The 21,093-nt window shown below is 47.6% G+C and overlaps 1 protein-coding gene across 1 annotated transcript in view; it reads right to left on the bottom strand.

The window, feature by feature from the left end:
• Window positions 1–382: 382 nt before the first annotated feature.
• The window catches only part of LOC149348116 (uncharacterized), a 32,545-nt gene continuing 11,834 nt past the window's right edge, over window positions 383–21,093 (bottom strand). The window contains exons 5-14 of the mRNA XM_089585741.1: window positions 20,363–20,407; window positions 18,840–18,872; window positions 17,556–17,594; window positions 15,184–15,354; window positions 14,178–14,377; window positions 13,318–13,412; window positions 11,682–11,799; window positions 5,602–5,748; window positions 3,417–3,530; window positions 383–538 (exon numbers count right to left, since the gene is read on the bottom strand). Coding sequence (XP_089441867.1) covers window positions 383–538; window positions 3,417–3,530; window positions 5,602–5,748; window positions 11,682–11,799; window positions 13,318–13,412; window positions 14,178–14,377; window positions 15,184–15,354; window positions 17,556–17,594; window positions 18,840–18,872; window positions 20,363–20,407 — 1,118 coding nt within the window. The remainder of the gene's footprint in view (window positions 539–3,416; window positions 3,531–5,601; window positions 5,749–11,681; window positions 11,800–13,317; window positions 13,413–14,177; window positions 14,378–15,183; window positions 15,355–17,555; window positions 17,595–18,839; window positions 18,873–20,362; window positions 20,408–21,093) is intronic.

The following is a 21,093-nucleotide window of genomic DNA, read 5'->3' as shown; positions in this document are numbered from 1 at the left end:
GCAGCTTTAGCGAAAGAACGCCATGAACCAAGCTATTTTCTTCACACAAGATGTGGGGTCAAAGACGCATTTCTACGCAGAGAAGCCGAGCAGCAAGCTGGGGGAAATTTTGCACCCATCGTATCCCCCGCCGACACTGGGTATCGAAACCCGCGCCTCCTGCATGCATGAACAAACCACTACACCACCGCTGGGGTCCCTTACGTTTAATCTCGCATAATAGCTTCAGCACTCGTCGAAGACGCCAGAGCAGGAACAAGTAAACACAAATGGCAGGCGCTTTTTCCGATACTTTCTTGCTTTACAAAATCGGCGCGAAACCATACACGCGCCACGCACTACGCGAGGGACATTCCCCGGCGTGACCAAATCTACCCCGGCGTCAGTCCAGCCTGGCCCTGGCGGTGGCCGTGACGAGCTTCTTGACGGTGCGTAGCAGAGGCACGCTCTTCTTGGGGCAGACCCCTTCGAAGTCGTCCTTCTCGACGTCGTAGACGGCCACGCAGTAGCGGGGGAACTCGTGAGCCAGCCGCCACAGCTGCAGCCGAGAAGACTCTCTTTAAGTAAGACAAAAGGAGGGATCGAAATGCTATATGCTATGCAACTCGGTGCATTTAAATACATGGGTTTTGTCCAAGGGCGTAATTGCAGGCGCATTGCACAAGAAAATGCCTAGATACAAGAAGTTGCGTCTGAAGCTATTTCATGCTGTTTATTATTCAACTGTTCCGGTTGAACGCGAAAGGTATGTGCAGGAGCCTTTTTATAGATCCAACCGTGATGACCATGTTTTTAAAGTCCGCGAATTCGCGGCAAAAACTGAACTGTTCAAAATGTCTTTTTTTCCGAAAACCATTAGAGAATGGAACAGACTACCGAGCGATGTTGTGAGTGTGACATCAAATGATGCGTTCTTTCGTTCTTTAATGATGTGATGCGATTGTGGTGTGTTCTTTTGAGGTGAGATGTACATGGCGAACGCTTCATGCTTGTAACTCTGCCTGCGAGGGGAGGTGTCATGTGTGCTTCTTTTTTGTACATTCCCTACTCCCCCCCATTGTAACGCCACGGCGCTGTGGGTTCCTTAACAAAAAAAAATACTATAGGTACAGTCTTTGTCAAAAGTTTAGAGCCCAAGGGGTTTGCTTCTAAGCCTTGTAGTGGGACTCCTGAAGCATTCGTGGCAGCCCTACCCATTGGAGGAGGCAGGACCAGAAATCATCTTACCTTCAGGAAATTTGTAGCGCTGGAGATGCATTACGAACCACGCAGTGTGGCTCAGAAGCAAATCCCCTGGGCTCCAAACTTTTGACAAAAGCTGTACCCAAGAATAGAATGATTGAAGAAAAAAAATGACTCGTCGCAGTGGTTACTCACGCTATTAACGGTACAGAACAGCAGCAGACGTCTAGTTGGTGAGGAAACAACAGCTTCTGAAAAGCATTTTCAAACTGGGATGGTTTGCGAAAAAAATGGAGCTTGAAAACTAATTCACAAAATGTATTCATAAACTAGCAATCCTTATAAAAGGATACCATTCGGCAAATTCACCGCCATAATTACTGCTAAAGACAGTTGCGCCGTGAGAACATGATGGATGTAATGAAGCAATATATTGACATTTTGTAAATGATAGGCTGAAATTTTGTTTTTTTTACAAGTGGAACAAAGCCATGACGGGCACAAATCAAAATTAGAGCAAAGATTGAATAAAAAACTCTGATCAAGCGACACCATCTGTTCCTACTAAAGTAAAATTTTTCAGCAGATGGCGGCAGCATGTCTGTAAAGGCATGGGAATGGTTCCCTCCCTCCCCCTCCTCTTTTACAAGCTCTCCAGTTTTTCTATCGCAAATGATCGCCGTCCGTGCCAAACACCACGCTGCCGAATCAATACAGAGAGATGTCTGCATGGTATAGGAAAAGCTTTAGAGCTACCGTGAGCTTGCGGAGACCTGCGGCGTTGTACTGTCCCTGACAGAATAATATCGACCACGCTTCGACCCTACAGCTCTTCCCTCTGCTTGCGGAGCGGAAAATTTGGCTGTCTTTATGCGCAGGACCTTAAGTGACATTATTTTTCAGGTGTATCAAACACCCAAAAGATTCGCTAATGTGCTTTGTATCCTAGGCTCGGACATGAGCCGAACAATAAAAGTTTCTCTCTCTCTCGTATTATTCTGTCCGAAACTGTGCATGAGATTAGACTGCATCAGTAGTCAAGCAACTGTTGACCTTCACGATGCACACTGCGTTCAATGCACCTCTCCTGGTAGCATGAAAGGCTGCCATTAAAAAAGGCTTTCCATCTTTAAGCCGATATACCAGTGGTTGTCTATACCCGCTGCACACTCCCCCAAAGGGAAAGCGACGCAATTAGAATCGTGAAGGGCATCAGGCAGGGAGACGCGATCTTTCCAGTACTATTGACCGCGTGTTTAGAGGAGGTAATCAGAAAACTCGATTGGGCTTAGTCATCTACGATTATTAACTCAGGGGATGAATTACAAAGCAAGATATAGGACCCTAGACGGACAAAGCAGAATGGTTGGTCCAAAAAATAATATGCAGCAAACTAAACAACTATTGAACAATCTCGGAGTTACGCAGTTAACTGCAATGAAAAATACTTTGAACCTTCCTAGCCTTTCCCCTTCGTAGAAAACTCGCGCGAATGCTAACTTTTCACAAGATTTACTACCACAACCATCAGCTAAAACGGGATCTTCTATCTGAACCATCATTCATATCACCTCGCACGGATCATCGCCACAAGGTACGCATTCCATACTGCCGAAGCAATGCATACTTTAACTCCTTTATACCTAAGACTCCGAGCGATTGGAACCACCTGCCCACCTTGGTTGCCGATATTTCTGACACCTGTTTATTTATAAATGCCGCGGAAAACTATGTGTTTGACTAGGCTGTTTTCTTACGTAATCTGATTTGTATTTTGTTCAAGCTTACGTTTTTTCATTTCCTTGCTGTATTACATTACATTCTCCATTTACTTTTTGTGTTCATTTTGCTGCATTGTCTTTACTTTTTTATCCACTCCCTTCTGTAACGCCCCACTGGGGCCCTGAAGGTATTGTAATAAATAAATAAAATAAATAAATAAATAATGGAGTAAGAATGTGGAGGCTAACGAAAAGGGTTGAACTTTTGGGGAAAAAGCAATAAGATACATAAATAGGAAATGATATGTGTAAAGAGGCAGAAAAAGGGCACAGGTGGTCAGGGAACAAACGAAGACGCATGGTATTGACATGCTATTTAAAATCAAGAAGAAATGGGTGTGGGCTTTTCTTTTAGTCCATTCGGTTAATTTAGTATGCAAAACTCTATCCACCTAATTGTTGTTCGCAAGAAATTTTTCTAACTGGTACTATCAGGCCCAAGTGCATTCACACCTTGTTGGTGAAGGTCTGCTTGTTGTCGTAGGCATAGTAGAGCGTCCCATTCTCGCGGAACCGCGACATCGCCTTCCAGTCGATGCCTTTCTTCAAACCACTCTGCTGGCAGGCCTGCGGTACGGATGAGGCACCACGTGACCATCGAGCGCACATTTTGTATCTCTCAAGTAAATCGTGCCGAAACCTCAGTGAAGTAGATCCCACGCGCAGACTGGTTAAAATTAGATGCTGTTTACTGACCTCATTTCTATCCGAACAAGACAGAATGCAACTTTTTATGGCCTGTCTCGAGCAGTGTTTTGCCCCGAGGCACTAAGTGTATAAAAGTAAGCGAAGCTTAAACACATCCATAGCCCGCCACACGGGCATCTAACCAGCTTCAAGAGAGAAACACATAAAGCCAAAATGCATTTGCGATACCGGAGTATGCAGTGCATAAACACATACTGCAGCTAGGGCGTTGACGCCAGAGAGCCGCGTCGCAGCCGTCGAGCTGGCTCTACGCCGGCTGCGGCGTCAAGTTCGCTGCAGCCCAAATTTTCTGCCCAGGGGCCCCCTCCGAGTTGCCATACAGCTGGGCGCTGTGAAGTGTCAGCGCTTTAGAATTCCTGAGCTCACAACTCCCCTGCCCACGTTTCCAGGTTAGTTCGTACCTGAGGCGTATTAAGGAAAATGAGGATGGCGGGGTGCAACAAGAACGCTGACGCGATATCTCTACGAAGTGGAGGAATGGACCGCGTTTTGGGAAACGTAAGCATGTTGGGACACTGAGCCAGCTTTTTCCGTATCAATACTGATGCAGAAGCGTAAAGGTTAGGGCAAGTTGGTGACAGATGTTAAGCGCAGAATGGTGCAGCAGGAAAAGATGAGGATGAGAGGGCAATACACACAAGCGCTTTGTGTGTGTGTTGCTCTCTAGTCCTAACCTTAAGGCGAAAACGTAGGACATGACAGATGGCATGCAGCAATGGCTGGCCGAGCGTGGGCACTACGTTTCGCGACACTGCTCGTGTCGTCGTCTTTCTCCCGTAGCAATGCAGACAAGTATTTATCTATTTACTTCGAATACCTGCGGCGCCCACAGCCATTACTGCAGAGGGAAATAATACATGTTCCCATGCGGCCAACATAAGGAAAGAAGAGGAAATATATACATATCTAATGACACAAAAAAATCAAACTTGTAAAAATTAACAAAAATGACAACCACGCTATTCATACGGCAACAGAGCCCGAACGCCATTAATTTGGCATTCAATATTTTTTTTGTGGCACCTGATTCCATTGCTGACGGTGCACGGAAAAAAATTAGTTATGAAAGACATTAGTTCGGCAATTAATTTATCTTATTTTTCACTGATTCTCGACGCAAAATGAGGCAAAAATGTCAGTTTGCCTTGTCTACTGTGCATTAGCAATTACTATACATCCTGCATATTTTAGTCTACGACTCTAAATAGGCGCAAATAAAAGTCGACATATGTGCCGCTTACCATAACGCTAGTACTTCAATTACTAAATTGATTCCATTCAAGGCATGCAAAAACGCGCAACCAGTCTTCACAACAAGTTTCTTTGAGGCGTGTGGTATTGCATCTTGTTGGCTCATAACATTCCACGTACCTTAAACGCATTTCAAAACACCACTGGCTAAAAAAGAAAGGAACTACGGAACTACTTTGTAACGTTGTATATACTTGTGTACTATTAATACCATTGTTATTATTATTTGCTGTGTTGTTTAGCTCAGTGTGCTACTTGTGTTTGCTTCGTTGATTGAATATGTGCCATCTTCAGTTGCCATTGTTCTTACGTTTTTTTTTCTCTCTGTACAGCTAGGAGTTTCATGACATTTTTACACTACTGCCTCTGTTCTATGCTTTGTGTTTTTACCATTTATTGTTATGATATCATCTATAGTTACTGATGCTTAGAACTAGTTGTCACAGGCTGTGCGCTTTGCCTTGTATTGGTTTCCTGGACTTCGTCAAGCTGCGTTAGCAGCTCTTATCCTGGAAACCATCCAGAGATATCTGGTGAATAAAGTGAATTGAAATTGAAATTGTTACGAAGAACCACGACGACTTCTTTCTGCACAAGTACCCGCTGCTCTGGAATGATGTCGATTCTTTTCAGACAATCAGCCGTCGTGTGTAAGCAGGAGCTCTCATCAGAGACGCACCTCCTTGAGGTTCGTGTAGGAGTACTCGAGCGCGCCGTTCTTGGCCGTCGTCTTGCGCGCCTTGATGACCGCCATGGAGATGGTGAAGCACACGTTGTCCAGCTGCAGGTGCCGTCGCCACGGATGCACCTTCCACAGCCGGTAACGCTGAAAGATGAGAACGGAGGGGCAGCTGCTGAGCGTCACAAGGGCTGGCCCTTTAAACTGTGCCGCCTGAGCTCTTATGGCCCGTGGGCATGGAGTTAAGCAAGCCGACCATCACTTGTACGACTCCAGGGCGCCCCAAAAGCAATTTTACTTGGAATGCTAGAGAGATTCATCGGCTCGTACCCCACATGTTCGAGGTTAATTCTAAGCATACCATGCTATACGTAAAACAACTTCCACACACATCATGCTGTTGGAACGTCGTGTAATTTGAAAGTGTGGCGCCCAGGCCTGGCTCCTGGAGGGCAACCACGGCTGGTAGGGACTCGAAGGTTTCAAGACAGCAGCTTGGGCATGTTGGTTATTAATTTGTGACAAATTAATAACCAACATGCCCAAGCTGCTGTCCTGGCTAATTTCATTTCTAGTACCTCGGGCTCTTTTCAGTGTTTCACTCTACAGCGCTTGTCTCTTGTCCCGGTGTTTCGCGCTGTTCCGTCCCAGAAGGTTTCAAGGTAGAGGCGGAAATTGGCCCGCTTAGTGCGGTCTTTAAAGCCTCTACGGTTTCATTGTGTTATGGAAGCCTACAGTTCCACTGAGTTATTGAAGTTGACATGGCCGAATTGGAGATGGCGGAACTCCTTTGATTAAGGTGTCTAGCCATGATTTAAAATTCTTGGGGGGGGAGGAGGAGGGATTGGCTGCCTCAGAGCCAGCTACTTGCGCCATCAAGGGGGTGATGACGGAAGGAGCGGGGCAGCTGTCCTTGTTGTCCGAATCAATAATCAGACGGTTGAATTTTGAAGGACGGGAACCAATCCACGTATAGGAGAGCAAGCTGCCAGGCTAGTTGGTGAGGCATTTTTGACCGCTGCATTAGTGACCGGCTACGGGAGCATGCTAATACCGTAGAAAATAAGGACACAAATGCGAACCTCGTGCGGCACCTTGCTACGTGTGACAGTACGTGTAGGGCAAGATTTGAGAAGACCGCGATCCTTGGAAAGAGCGGGAATGATAAGGCTAGGCTCCTTCTAGAGGTTTATTATATCAAAAAATTGTCCGAGCGTTGTGTGAGTGACACATCTGTTCACATGTATTCCTACCTAGTGAAGCAGCGCTACGGCACAGGGCCAAAGGGAAGAAAGGGACGAACACAGCGCTGAAACGAACACAGCTTTGTTGTCAGTAAATGAGCGCTGTGTTCGTCCTTTTCTTCCCTTTGGCCCTGTGCCGTAGCGCTGCTTCACTAGATATGTCAGACCAACTCGCCCACCAGTTCATGTTGTACGTGTATTCCGCTGAATGTGCCCTTTTAGACTCGTTTTTTAGTAACTTGTTGCTTGACTGCTATGCCTGTTCTGCCCTCTCTACGCGCATGCTCGCTGTTTATCCTTTGTATGCCTTGTACGACCGCATGAATAAACAGTTGGTAGTAGCGCTCGTAAATGTCTCATTTGTCCTTTCTCTCTGTCCCTTGCCCGCTTTTGCGCTAACTTCTTTCGAACAATCCGCGTATCGTAGGGTAAACCACTCGGATTTTTCCGTCAAATCCTTTGCAATTATTGGCATGAGATTCATGAGTTCACTTGAAACATTTGGCGCTTACGGGCACTTAATATCTGACACCACTGCAGCAGAAAGTGCGTTTTCATGGGTGTCAAAAATTCCTCCGCTGTCACGTCCGTGAAGCATTTCTCAACGTCGCCGCTGATAAAAGTACTACCCCGGAAACGACGGCAATGCAGCGAATAACGGGCAATCGACACCTACAAAACATGCAGAGAGAGAGAGAGAGAAAACTTTATTTACAGAGGAATTCGGGGCACGCCCCAGGGTCCCCGCACGACCCCACTGCACTCAAGTGTTTATGTTCCGAAGGTCCATAACACTGGCAGCACGGCCGGTGGCGATGGTCTGCACGGCCGGGTCCTCCGAGCGCAGCAGGGTCTCCCAGTCCTCCCAGGTCTTGAGGTTCTCTAGGTCTCGCGGGGGAGGGTCCGCCGGGCAGAGGGAAATGATGTGGAGGGAAGAGGCGAAGGGGTCTGGGCATAGAGTGCATGCCGGAGTGGGGAAGAAGGGATGATAATGGGCTAGGGTAAGGGGTGAAGGGAGTGTGTGTGTCTGTAGTCTGCGCCAGAGTGTTGCGTGTTTGTTATCTAGGGAGGGGTGGGGCGGGGGGTAGAGCTGGCGTAAGGCTCTGTGCGCCTGGGTCAGCTCACTGAATGAGTGCATGCGCTCCTTCGTGAATCCCCGATCAGAGGCCACCTGAGCCCGGTTTAAAGAACCTCGGGCTAAAAGGTTGGCGGCCTCGTTTCCGGGATTCCCGGAGTGCGCGGGCACCCATATCAGCTCCACTTGGCGGGGCGGGGGGGGCATCGGGCGAGTTCAGTATGACAAAAGCAGGGAAATGGACTCGGCCTCGAGCAAAATTTAGAATCGCAGTTTTAGAATCGCTTAAAATGTACCGGGCTTCCGTGCGGGTTATAGCAAGGGCAATGGCGGCTTCCTCTGCAGCCTCTGGGGACGTGCCTGGAGGGAGAGGTAGTGTGAGGAGGGCGGATAAAGAGGAGTCCACCACCGCTGCTGTCGCTTCATCACCCGTGCAGGCAGCGTCCACCCACACGGCGTCCGGCTGGGGGCCGTACGCTCGATGAAGTGCCTTCGCACGGGCTCTGCGGCGCTGCTCATTGTGGGACGGGTGCATATTCCTCGGGAGCGGCCTGATGAGGAGCTCTCGGTGAAGGGATCGTGGGATGGCGAGGAGGGTTGGGTCGTTGGCCGGTATTTTGATTCCGAGGGTGTCCAGGATATACCGACCTGTGGAGGTTTGTGTGAGCCTGATGTATTGGGCCTGTCGGTGGGCCTCCACCAGTTCCCCGATCGTATTGTGGAGGCCCAGGCCTAGTAATCTGTCTGTGGGTGTGTTGAGGGGAAGGTGAAGTGCTACCTTGAATGCCTTGCGAATCAAAGCATCCAAAGCGTTTATGTCATGTATTCATGCCTTTGTCCTCAGCCGTGTGCTGTACACTACCCCATACTTACAAAACATGCAACCACACTTGGGCTTCGGACTCGTTTGCTCCTATAATTTTGTCCCAGATAGGATCTCCGATGCGCAGTGTACCACAGTCGTGTGCCTTGCAGTAGGTTCGACCGTCAGCACGTTGATGATCCTGCCAATGATTTTTTTATTGCGAAAGCAATACTACTTGCACTTTCACGCCTTTGCCGTGCCGCGGCGGTGGCCACCATTGACCTTTGCGAAAGCAATACTACTTGCACTTTCACGCCTTTGCCGTGCCGCGGCGGTGACCACCATCGTGCCGCGGCGGTGGCCACCATTGACCTTCATTTGACCTTTATTGCATTAGATTGGATTAGATTAGATTGGATTGGACTGAATTGGACTGGACTGGACTGGATTGGATTGGATTAGATTAGATTGGATTGGATTGGATATTAGTGGAGTGGAGTGGATTGAATTGGATTGGATTGAATGGGATTGGATTGGTTTGTATTGGATTGGATTAGATTGCATTATATAACCGATGCATCACCACAAGTCTAACCACAAGCACCACCACCAGCTACACTACCAGCTGTACCATGGCGTAGGTACGGATATTGCTTTCGCAATTACCGGGCTTAACCAAGCTAAGCCACAGCGAATTTTTTTCATTTTATGCCAGGGAATTTGTAAAGAGATACGACATCCCCTGTCGTGGTCTTTTGCAGCGAATCTTTCTTACTCACAGTGAGCGTCGCAAGGGGGCGCATCAGGTTTAGATTTTGTGCTCCACTCATTATGAAAATTTTCGCACCTTCTGTTCGTTCTTCCTGTGCGCTCACCATTGTACGGCGAACGTGAAGTGCCCACGCATTCAGTTTTTCAATGTTCACGTCCAGGCAAACGATTATTCGAGAACGGTGGAAAGCAGCGCACCTGTGCATCCCAGCTGGACTAACTCTTGGCCAACAACGACAAAAATTTAGGCATCCCAGAAGGCCACACGCTGAACAGAGAAACAAAAATTCAGGGGACACTTTCGCTCTCTAAAGTGCTGCAAGGCGAAAGCGTTTCCTGGCGCACTGTTTGTTTTTATTTATTTTTTATTTTTCATATGTTTTTATTTTTGCTCTTTTCTTATATTTGTTGTTTTTTATTTTTATTTTCATCTTATTTTATTTTGGTTTTATTTTTGTTTGTTCTCTTATTTTTATTTTTTATTTTTCCTTTCCTTCACTTTATTCCTTTCATTTAATTTATGAAACCCATGCATACACTAGATGCGCGTTCATTCATGCTCGAACCTTGAGCCTTCGTGGCGGAGTGGTAGCGTCTCCGCTTCAAATGCCAAAGGCCCTGGTTCGATTCCCACCCTTTGTCAGTGCACGTTAAAGAACCCCAGGTGGTCGAAATTTCCGGAGCCCTCCACTACGGCGTCTCTCATAGCCTTAGTCGCTTTGGGACGTTAAACCCCATAAACCAAACCAAACCAAACCTTTTTAAGCAGTGACGCCGAAAGGCAGACAAATCTGCCGACGCGTCTGTCGACACTGCTGCCGACAGCGTCTGCTAACGACAGTATGAGGCATTAAAGGCTTTCGCCTTAATATCGCGTTCCTCTCCACTGGCTGTGGCCACACCAAGAAAAGATGGCGACGCGCAAGCACTGACCAATGTGCCAGATTTTCTCCTGCCTCGCTATTTTTTCTGCGTGTCTGCGCGTGAGCTTAAATCACGACTTAGAAAAGTATGCGGCAAGAATTATTAGAGTGCCGTTGCCCCTAAGCCAATGCATATCGAATCGACGTAAATCATAATCGGCTTTGCGTTTAAAGTGATCTATTCATCAACAGTGCGTCCGTGAATAAAACATTCAAACAGTGTTGTAATGGATTACGTTGAATGAAATTTGATTTCGTAGATCACGTTGAATTTTGTATTTTTGGTGTAATATTTGAAAGTGATCACGTTAATATTTTCGTGCTACGTCCCACCGTCGTAACGGCCCTACCGCTACCAGTATTCGTAAACAAATAAAATCACATTTGTCAGCTGCTCATTTGCCGTCAATTGTGCCGCTACTGCACCCTTTGGATCGTCACACACAAAAAAAAGCTTCGCCATTGTCTGGCCTGCATCCGCTAAAAAATGTGGACTAGAAAAAGTGCTCGACAAGCGCATCCTAAAGCAATAAAAAAAAATTGTTCCTAACGCCGTTGGATTCTCTCAGCCTCAGCAGTTGTCGCTAGTGTGCTCAAAGCTCGTCCACAGCAGCTATCTCGAGAGGACAGGAAGGTTGTGCTGAGAGAACCGATAACTTCAGCAAAGGGTGTTTCAGGTTCCTTTAACAAAGCTTTGCAGCCCAGGCACATAGCAACAAACCATGTGCTCACAGCGGAGTCAAAGACTTACTCGAAAGGCTACTGGTGCTTTATGAACCAAGAATCATACGTCATCGCGTTGTGACGCTCGAGAGACCGTATATATCACTTCGGGGTGCTTTAATAAAACTTTGAAGTCGAGGCATGCATATGACAGCGTACCACGTGCTGGCTGCGTAAACAAGCGACTGTGCTGTGAAATGAGGAAAAGCCGCCGCGGTGGCTCAGTGGTTATGGCGCTCGGCTGCAGACTCGGGCCTAAAGACACGGGTTCGATCCCGGCCGCGGCATTCGCATTTCAATGGAGGCAAAATGCTAGAGGCCAGTGTATACTGTGGGATGTCATTGCACGTTAAAGAACCACAGGTGCATGATCGAAATTATCTTAGCCATCGACTACGATGTCCCTCATAGCCTGAGTGGCACTGGGACGTTAAATCCCATAAAACCAAACCAAACCAAAGGAGAAGTTCTACTTCATGAACTCTCAGTTCAACCAGGAATCTTCCGCATTCGGTTTGTTTTAAAACGGCGAATCTCACCATGTAGACATCCTTCTTGTGTGAACCGTTGAAAGGCTGGTACGCGTTCGGGAAGCGTCTCGCCTGAAGGCCGACCATCTTCACCACTTGCGTCTCCAGGATCAGGAACACGGGAAGGCTGATCAAGTGAGTTGTCATTGCTTAAGGGTCAGTTTCAAGACTTAAAGGAGGAGACAAGTCAGTTCGTAAGGTGACCGCAACATGTGTGTGTGTGTGGGGGGGGGGGGGGGGTGTTACGAATCGTTTTCCATGCAGAGAAAATATTCTGTACAAAAAGCTTTATGCCTGATAGCCTCTATGTTGTCATCACGCGTGACAACTATTTGCATATTAGCAGCACACAAACTACCAGTTGCCTAGCCGCGGCAACTGCCTTTCAAAGGAGGAGTAATGAAAATACATTCGTGTACTCAGATATCGGCGCATGTTGAAGAACCTCAAGTGCCAGTATCCGAAGACTTCCGCTACGGCGTACACCAAAGCCCACTATGTTACCACAGCACAAAGAAATGAATGCATGAACTTCTCTTTTCTAGAAGCAGCACGCTGGTGTTCTGTTACTATATGTTTATCAGGAAAACATATATTGTTCTTCTTAGGATGCGTTTATTTCTATGGTTAGAAGGCCATTAAAGTTCTGACTGTCCTCATGTGTGGTTCAACACGCATGCGGATATGGGAGTACAAGTAAACATGAGGTATATGCAAGCGTCACTTTTCTCCAAATTATTCTGCGAAGTGGCTGCGGCTTGCGGATGCTGTACGAAGGCTTTCCACGTAGCGATCCCGGCCGGAGCGGTCACGTACGCTGAGGTTTCGGTGCAATGATACTGGACGTTCAGCATTAATTTGAAGGGCTCCCCCAATTAAGGCCTGCCTCATGGCAAAACTCATTTCATTGTAGCATAAAACCTTGCGGCACAAACCATCGCCATGTCAGCCGACTCGAGTAAACAAGATAGTGGTATACGCTTCTAGCACCGGAAAATATTGGCAGCGCAGGACATTACGGCTAGTTCAACAAGGGGAAGCTTTGGGCCAGTTGGTCTGACATGTTGGAGAGGAGGAATAACCGCGAACTTAGACGAGACTGAAGAACGAGAAGAGGACAGGACGAGCGGTAACTAGCAACTGAAGTTTATTGGAAAAAAGACATGTTGCAGCAAAGGTTGCATCTGCGCATAGCGTACGTAACACCGTTACATTACGAGAACTGAGATAGTGACACGTGGAACACACGAGATAGTTAATGAAATAAATCGAAACGAACAAAAAAATAGCAAAGAAATGCCCGTCACAGGTTTAACAGAAAACGGGTCTCTTTATCTAAAAGCGCCACGGAAGGCTCACTCACACACATATCAAGCCCAAGTTTGCGTATGTGTGCCGCTTCTAAAATCTCCCTTTCAAGCCTCGACCTGCCCCTTCCGATGATGGTGGCTTTGTTCAACTGTGGGTACCGCTCGTCCTGTCCTCTTCTCGTTCTTCAGTCTCGTCTAAGTTCGCGGTTATTCCTCCTCTCCAACATTACGGCTAGTTCTCTAAACCAGAAACCTTGCTCAACGACGTTACTACTATGACGACCTATCTGAAATCAGGCAACGAGCCAAGGCAGTGGCAAAAAAAGCATCTTTACCTGGCGAGCCTTTTGAAGAGGCCCTGGCTGAGTTGCACCGCCTTTTCCACCTTGATGATGAGACTCTCGTTGGTTTTCATCTTCTGTACAAATTTCTGCACAGTTGAGCAGAGAAGAAAAGGAGATAGGATGACAACCGAGCCATCAAGTTTCAGTTCGTCGCCTTGTCTACATTTAACTCGATATTCTTAGAGCGGACGTGCGGCGAAGACCACGGGTGGCACAACGAAATTCCCCCACTGATCGACCCTAGCCACAACAAAGTTCCCCCACTCGTAGACAGGGTAGTGACGTGAAAATCACATGACCTAGCGCTGGTAATTCAAACACCCCACAACGATCCCAAAGTACAACAGTGATGACGTCACTACATAATTTATCCTCGCTGTACAGGGTCGTGAGGTCATTCTACCACCATTACGTAGTGCCTCTGAAGAAAGAAAGGTAACTGTGCTGAAAAGGAGAATAGTCGAGCGGGGACTCTCATCTTTGCGCCTTGGGTCGTTAGCCGGGCGTGCTACCCTCGAGCTGCCGAAGAACGTTCATTCAGTGTGGTATTTCAGGAGCTTTATGCGAACCTCTGGTTACCAACGCCATCGCATTACACTCTTAAGGCTGCATAAGTGTCCTCAGAATTTTCTCCAATCCTGGCGGCGCGGGAAACCCCGTACTCTGAAAACTTGTTCACCGACTGCGCTCGACGCGTCAAGTGGCGCCGGCATGCCGCGGACGCCAGAACTACGAGCGTGTAAGTACGCCGAAATGCCAAGAGGTAGAGCCGCTGTCGTACTCAGTACTAAGTTGGAATTTTCGCGCGGCCTAAGCCTAGCAATGAGCCACGGAGATGCTATGCTCGATACCTGGCAGAATCGTATGAGCTTGGTCCTCTGCTCGTGGGTGCCCATGACGAGCTCGATTCCGCGCAGCCGGTTGTAGCGCAGGTAGACGACCAGCGCCTGCAGCACGTCTCCTTCGTTCCACGAGGCCGAGCTCCAGCGGAACGACAGGTACCGCTCGTGCGTCTTGGTCAGCCCGCTGAAGACGCGGTACCCTTTCTCGTCTGGGTCAGATACGGATCAGTTACCGTGCAGCTCTGACACAAGATGGAGAGGAGTACACCTATTGGACAATTAACGGAGTGCCCATTTTGCTCAAGATAGAGGTGACTATGACCATCTTCTCGACTCACAAGAAACCCTGCACATAGTACCTTTAATCTACCACCGAATTATAACATTTACAGCGAAAGATTGGTGCAGTTTTTAGGAGCCAAGGTTTGGAATGCTTTACCCCCAGAAATAAAACAGTCCTATGAAACAAATAGAGCATTGCGAACATACTTTATGAGCCTTATTTGACATATGTGACAGTTGTCTTCGGCTTGCGTTTGGTGTACCATGTTGTTCATGAAATATTTTTTTCATTCTGCTGTAAAATGCACATTATTTTGTTTTTTCCTTGTTGTATGATGTATTTGGGTCTTTCGCCGTGATTTTGTGCTTTTCATTTTTCACAAGTGCTGTGTCATTGCCTTCTTTTTTTTCTGAACCCCACACTAGCCTCTGGCTATGGGGTTAGTCAGTGTTTTGGTAATTTGTATGGCAAGAGTAGAAATAAAATGAATGAATGAATGAATGAATGAATGAATGAATGAATGAATGAATGAATGAATGAATGAATGAATGAATGAATGAATGAAACAACAACTGCTAAGCAGGAGACTTTCTGCGAGGTAAACGTTGTCGCTGTCCTTGTCTGTGTCTAAATTGAAAGGGCGTCCACGTAACGTCTTTCGAGTATCGTCAGGGCGCCCATACAATATGCTTCAGTCGCGTAATGATAACTAGGTCATATCTCCAAGCTGACCTGGGGTCTGCACGTAGAGCCTACCGCTGCCCGGCGTGCGCCGAATGGCCAGCGGTCCGGTGTAGATGACGTGCGTGCAGTACGCGTCCAGCGCCTCCGCCAGATTCGCGGGTCCTCGCCCATCGGTGCCGCACAGTAGCACGTTAGGCGTCACCCGGATGGGAGCGTCATCTGGTGCGGGAAACGGAGACGAAAAAGGTTATGTTATTATGAGATGGCATAGAAGCCTCGTTGGCACGAAAACCCGGCGACCGCCGTTTCCCCCAACGTTACTAGAGGTTTCCCCCACCTGCCAACCATCCTCCTCTTCCACCGCCTTCTCTCTCCTCCCGGCAGGTGGCGACACCTGCCAAACACTCCTCTCCCTACTTTCTCTCTCCTTGTCAACTGAGGAGGGAGACACCGGACTAAGAATGACAGCTCATATGAAAATGTCTGCCCTAAGAATTAATAAAGAATCGATCAGACAGGATACAACGGATGCAGAATAGACTCAGACTTGGAAGAATCAAATTGCATAGAATTGGAATGCAATCAGAGTTGGGATAGATTGACGGGAGAAAGAAAACTGCTAGCGCATTTCCCCGCACCAATCTAATTAATCGCCTCTAAATTTTTCAAGGCTAATATGTCAAGAATTGGGTAGAACGCAAATGAGGGTTCTCTCAGATCATGAATGGCAGCTTATCAATATCCCTCAAGAGAAAAGTGTACAACAGCTGTATCTTACCGGCACTCGCCTATGGGGCAGAAACGTGGAGGCTAACGAAGAGGGTTCAGCTGCAATTAAGTACAACGCAGCGAGGTATGAAATGAAAACACCTGAAATGAGAATTACCGCCAGCCCAACTTTGAAGACCTCTATCAGCCGTCGTCGGCTCGTCTTCTCGCAAAGAACTGCGGCTTTCATTTCAGAGAGCTCAACCCCATACAACGTGCGATCCTTTTGAGGGCTCAGGCGGATGATCTGTCTGGATAGCCTCAGCGCCCAGTAGCCGGCAGCATCGGCAGCCTATTGGTGCGACAGCTACCACCGCCGAGCCACCGTCACAACTGATGAGTAGAGATTTCGTACGTACAGACATATTTAAATTCTGTAATAATAGTCCTCGTAGCGCTGGTTATACAGCTCAGCGTACACGTCGAGCAGTGCGTTTGCTAAAGTCTTATGCAGCATTGTCTATCTACAGGTGGTTTCCTCGTCGCAGGTGCGTGCCGCTGCTTCGTCCGAGGAGCACTTGTACTTGAAGGTCCTCTGCTGCCCCGCACTTGTAAATAGAGGCGCCTCAAAAACGATATCACGCGGGCGCGCAAAGAGCATAGCCGCGAATCACCAAAACACATCGAAACTCAGCTGGCCGCCTGTTGCGCCGCCAAGAATGTTTGCTTTGGCTTCCAACATTCAGGTTATCTTTTTTCCGTCTCCCTTGTGTGATAAAATTTCACTAGCGGTTTCAAAACAAAACTTATGTGCTTCAATATCGAACAAACGTGTAACCTTCATGCACGTTTGTCAGCCTCAGAGATTCGTTGTGTTTTCCGGCTATTCCGTCATCGCGCTTGTACTTGCGAGATTAGCTTTTGGCGGCGATACCTGTGTTTAAGTTCTTGCACTTTTCCACCTTACAAGAGGTTTGTTTTCAGTAGAAGTGGTCGTTTCGTGGTTAGGAGCTGCTATTCTATCTTCCTCAGCGCTTCCGCCCGCTTATAGAAGTTCCGGGTTTGGTTATTTAAGGGTGTGTTGCGTAGAGTGAGTCAGTCTTGCTTCGTCGAAGGAAGGAGACAGATCTCTACTTTCGAGAAGCCGTGAAGTGTGACCAGTGAGCTCGAGTGTAACTTGCTGCGTCAGCTTCGGTAGATTGGCATTGTTTGATCAGCTTTGGTAGTGGCGTGGAGCTTCTGTATGCATCATGTTTATGGGTTCATGGGGGTTTAACGTCCCAAAGCGACTCATGCTATGAGGGACGCCGTAGTGAAGGGCTCCGGAAATTTCGACCATCTGGGGTTCTTTAACGAGCACTGACATCGCACAGTGCACGGGCCTCCAGAATTTCGCCTCCATCGAAATTCGACCGCCGCGGCCGGGATCAAACCCGTGTCTTTCGGGTCAGCAGCCGAGCACCATAACCACTGAGACAACGCGGCGGCTTGTATGTATCATGTATCTGTTCCTGTATTCTTTTTAAAGTATATAAATTGCAGTTCCTCTGTTAGTCCGTGTGTCATCATCCGTCCATCAGGTGGCTGTCTGCTACGAGTCGAACGCTAAAACAACGTACGCCGCGATGTAGCGAGGTGGAAGATGAAGAACCGCGATATTTACTCCCATTAATGCAATGAACACTATCATTACACCGCACATACATACTTACGATAGACCACCCACTTCTTTTCCCGAGGCTGAGAATCTTCTTCTGCGAAAAAAAAAAAACAGGCTTGACACAACTTCTTGTGAACTTAGTAGCCCTTGCCTAAAGCTGACAACGACATCACTGCGACCTGCAATAAGGGACTACAGTGCAAAGCGTAGTTCTGCAAACCGAAAGCTTTGGAATGCATGCTACTACATTTCAGCATTGTTTTTACAACTCTTCCCACAAATGCAGGTGTGGACAAAGGTTCAAGAAGCAGGCTATTGCCTTCTAAAATTTTTCACATGTTGCCTGATTCAAGGTGGCAGTTGTGGTATGTACAGGCTGGTAGTAGATGCTATAGTACACCTTCTCGTAGACAAATAATGTTTCTTTATGTCCGACAGAGGAAGCGTGATTGCAGCTAGAACGGTACTGCATGTTCCATTTAGGTATGTCCGCACCTGCACAGTCATGGACAAAAGCTTGCGGGATGCGGGTTCGGGGGAAAAAAATAATGTGTCTGCGTAGTCAGGCAAAACCGGTTAATTAAAAGCACACAAGCACGAGGAAAGATGCATGCTATATCTACTACAATGATTACGAGCTGACTGACTGGCAAGACAACACAGATATTTTTTTTTCGCGAAAACACATTCCGCTAACTTTTGTCCATGCCTGTACGCGGAAATGAGTAAGTTCAAATAAATTAGCAAATCTGTATTTCTCCCTGATACTTTATTCGGAAAGAGATTGGGCGCTTGTTTTTCCGGGCGAAACAATCGAAACGTTCACTGCCATGAAACTTATTACAGGCACATAAATTAACAGCAAATTAGAACATCGTACGACCATTCGAAAATCCTGATTACCACAGGCATGGCACAAATCAGTGCCCTGGTCGGCAAAAATTCCTAAACGCCGCTTGCAGAGATTACGTTACCTGAGGTACCGATTACCCAGGAGACATGAAGAGTAATGCGGCGTAGCACTTAACGCAGCGTAGCAATTAATGCCCACATCAGTTGAGAGCCAAGCGTGTTTTCCGTTTGCCTCCACAACTTAATGCATGCGTACTATTCGCATGCATGATTTTGTTAACTATTTTCAACCCAAGGTAGAGAGAGGGTGTGGTAGATGGTCCTTGGCGATCACAAAATGAACGAGGGAGGGGAAAACCTCAGGTTGCTTGAGCCAACGTTTCAACAAGAGGACTTGTCTTAGTCAGACAAGTCTTAGTCAGACAAGTCTTAGTCAGACAAGTCGGGCTAAGAACAACGGTGACTGCAGTTTCCCTCTCGTTACCTGTATCAACTCTTTCATCGATGGGGCGTCGCGCTGAAAAGAGAACGACACAGTCAGCGCAGTCAGCGTACAAGGAAATGTGCATCTACAGCTTCAGATTCTCGGCCACTGGCCGCGGCGATTGTCGGCGGTGAAGGCCTCTAAGGCACTGCTCCGCTTCTTGGGAACTTCTGGCCTGCACGATAGGCTGTGACTTCAACGAACACTGACTTTTCAGAGTGTCTTCAATTTTCTGCTACTCTCCTTTCTCTTTAATTTTTTTCTCCCCTCACCCCCTTCCCCCCGTGTAGGGTAGCAAACCGATTGTTCTTCCGGTTAACCTCCCTGCCTTTCCTCTTTACATCCTCCTCCTCCACCTCCTCAGTATCACGCTGGTTTTGTGACACCGCGGAGGATGAAGCTATAAAGAGGCTGCAATTCTGCTACGCGCAGGCGCACTTCTTATATGGTATGGCTGCAAACATTCCGTATTCATGTCGTCTGCACAGTTCTGCCATTGCTCTGGTCGCCATTAGGCATTCACGAATGGAAGAATGGCATGATGGCGATTTCGTTTCATTGCGTGGCGTAACAGCCGCCTGACAAAATGAGCAACGGATAACCCATTCGATCTGCTAGACACGGAATCATACTTTTTTTTTTTCAAGCATTCCACTAGATCAGGCCGCAAGGCCGGAGGAAGGTCCATCGGAAAGGCGCGGTGGGTGACAGGCGCGTGGAGATCGAGCCCGCGGCAAAGGCGGGTGCTGCACAGCAACTACATGCGACAACAATGCAGTGAGGCCCTGCGCGCTCTCTCACCGGACATTCCCCTCCGACCCCAACGATCAGGAGCTCGAATTTATTCCAGCTTACACCTTCAGAGATATTGTTTTACGTTATCAATCTGGCCACGGTCTTTATCCCCGCCCGTGTGAAGGTCTCTCAAAGGCGGAGGAGCGGCTTCTGCTTCGCCTGTAGACTAATACTTTGCTGTGCCCGGCAGCTCTGAAACACTTCGACCCTTCTCTCTCGGGCAGCTGTCCGCACTGTGCAGAGAAGTCTTCGGACATCTACCACATGGTGTGGGCCTGCCCCTCCAGCCCTGCTATCCCCCATCACCCCAACCCAACCCGGGAGGACTGGGAGGCGACCCTGCTCGGCTGCTCTGACCTGCAGGCCCAACGGGCCTTGGTCGCGCGAGCCTGGGCGACGGCCAAGTATTTGTATTTGTAGTATTTGTAACCTAGTATTTGTAAGGGCTGGCCCCCTCTAGGTGAGCTCATGCATAACCTCCAGTTGTGTATGTTTAAATAAATGTTTTCCACCACCACCACCGAGATGAAAAGCGACAATAATAAGCTTTTCCATTCCCAATAGTGTCGATTTTTCTTTGTTTTAGCCGAGCCTTTCCACAACTCTGTTCCCTTTCCTACATCACTTAATCGTTCGCTCATTTTGTAAGTCTTAATGAGCTCTGAATATTTCACTGCTTGGTGGAGTCTGTCGGCGCGCTTACTGTAAATGAAAATAAACACACGCACTTGAGGCGCCTACAGACAAAGGACGCTTGAGGCGCTGTGAAGGAGCTGAAAAGATAAGAAAGAAGACTTAATTCAAGGACTGTGTTGCATGTTTCGCGCAATTCAAGCCCGTCTACGCAAAACAATACTTTTTTTTTCGTCAAACATGTTCAAACACTCTTTCTTTCCGCACGCCATCAGTGAATGGAATAAGCTGCCTCATAGCATTGTTCAATGCCAGTCCGAAGAAAAGTTCTGAGCACTGTTGTAGGAACTGTGATGTACACCCATGTTCATCTGCGGTTTTCCTGCTTTTCCTCTTCTTGTCCTTTCCCGACCAATTGACTGGCGTGAATGCTCTGTTGACGCTCTTTTTCATCCTCTGCCATCCATTCTTCCCTATCCTGTACAAAAAGTTGGCACATGCTGTACGACTGATTGTTTTGTATGCATTCTCTCATAGCCTTAGTCGCTTTGGGACGTTAAACCCCGTAAACCAAACCAAACCAAGCATTCCCCCCTGCAATTATGCCTTCATGGCGCTGCAGAAATGTAAATAAATAAATAAATAAATAAATAAATAACCAAGCAATTTTCGCACCTTTCAAAAATTTTGCTACTATATTCCTTGTATTTCGAGTAAATATTTTCATCTATATGCGCGCTGGTGTGAATTGTAATGGCTACTTGACCGCTGTAGAAGTGCCCATTCAGAACTTTTATAATTTTGAGGCAGTAGGCCAGAGCCTTGG

This window comes from Amblyomma mixtum, chromosome 4 (genome assembly GCF_055824585.1).
Source record: "Amblyomma mixtum isolate Tamu chromosome 4, ASM5582458v1, whole genome shotgun sequence".
In the NCBI taxonomy this organism is placed as follows: Eukaryota; Metazoa; Arthropoda; class Arachnida; order Ixodida; family Ixodidae; genus Amblyomma; species Amblyomma mixtum.
This window is presented reverse-complemented; position numbering and strand designations above follow the sequence as displayed.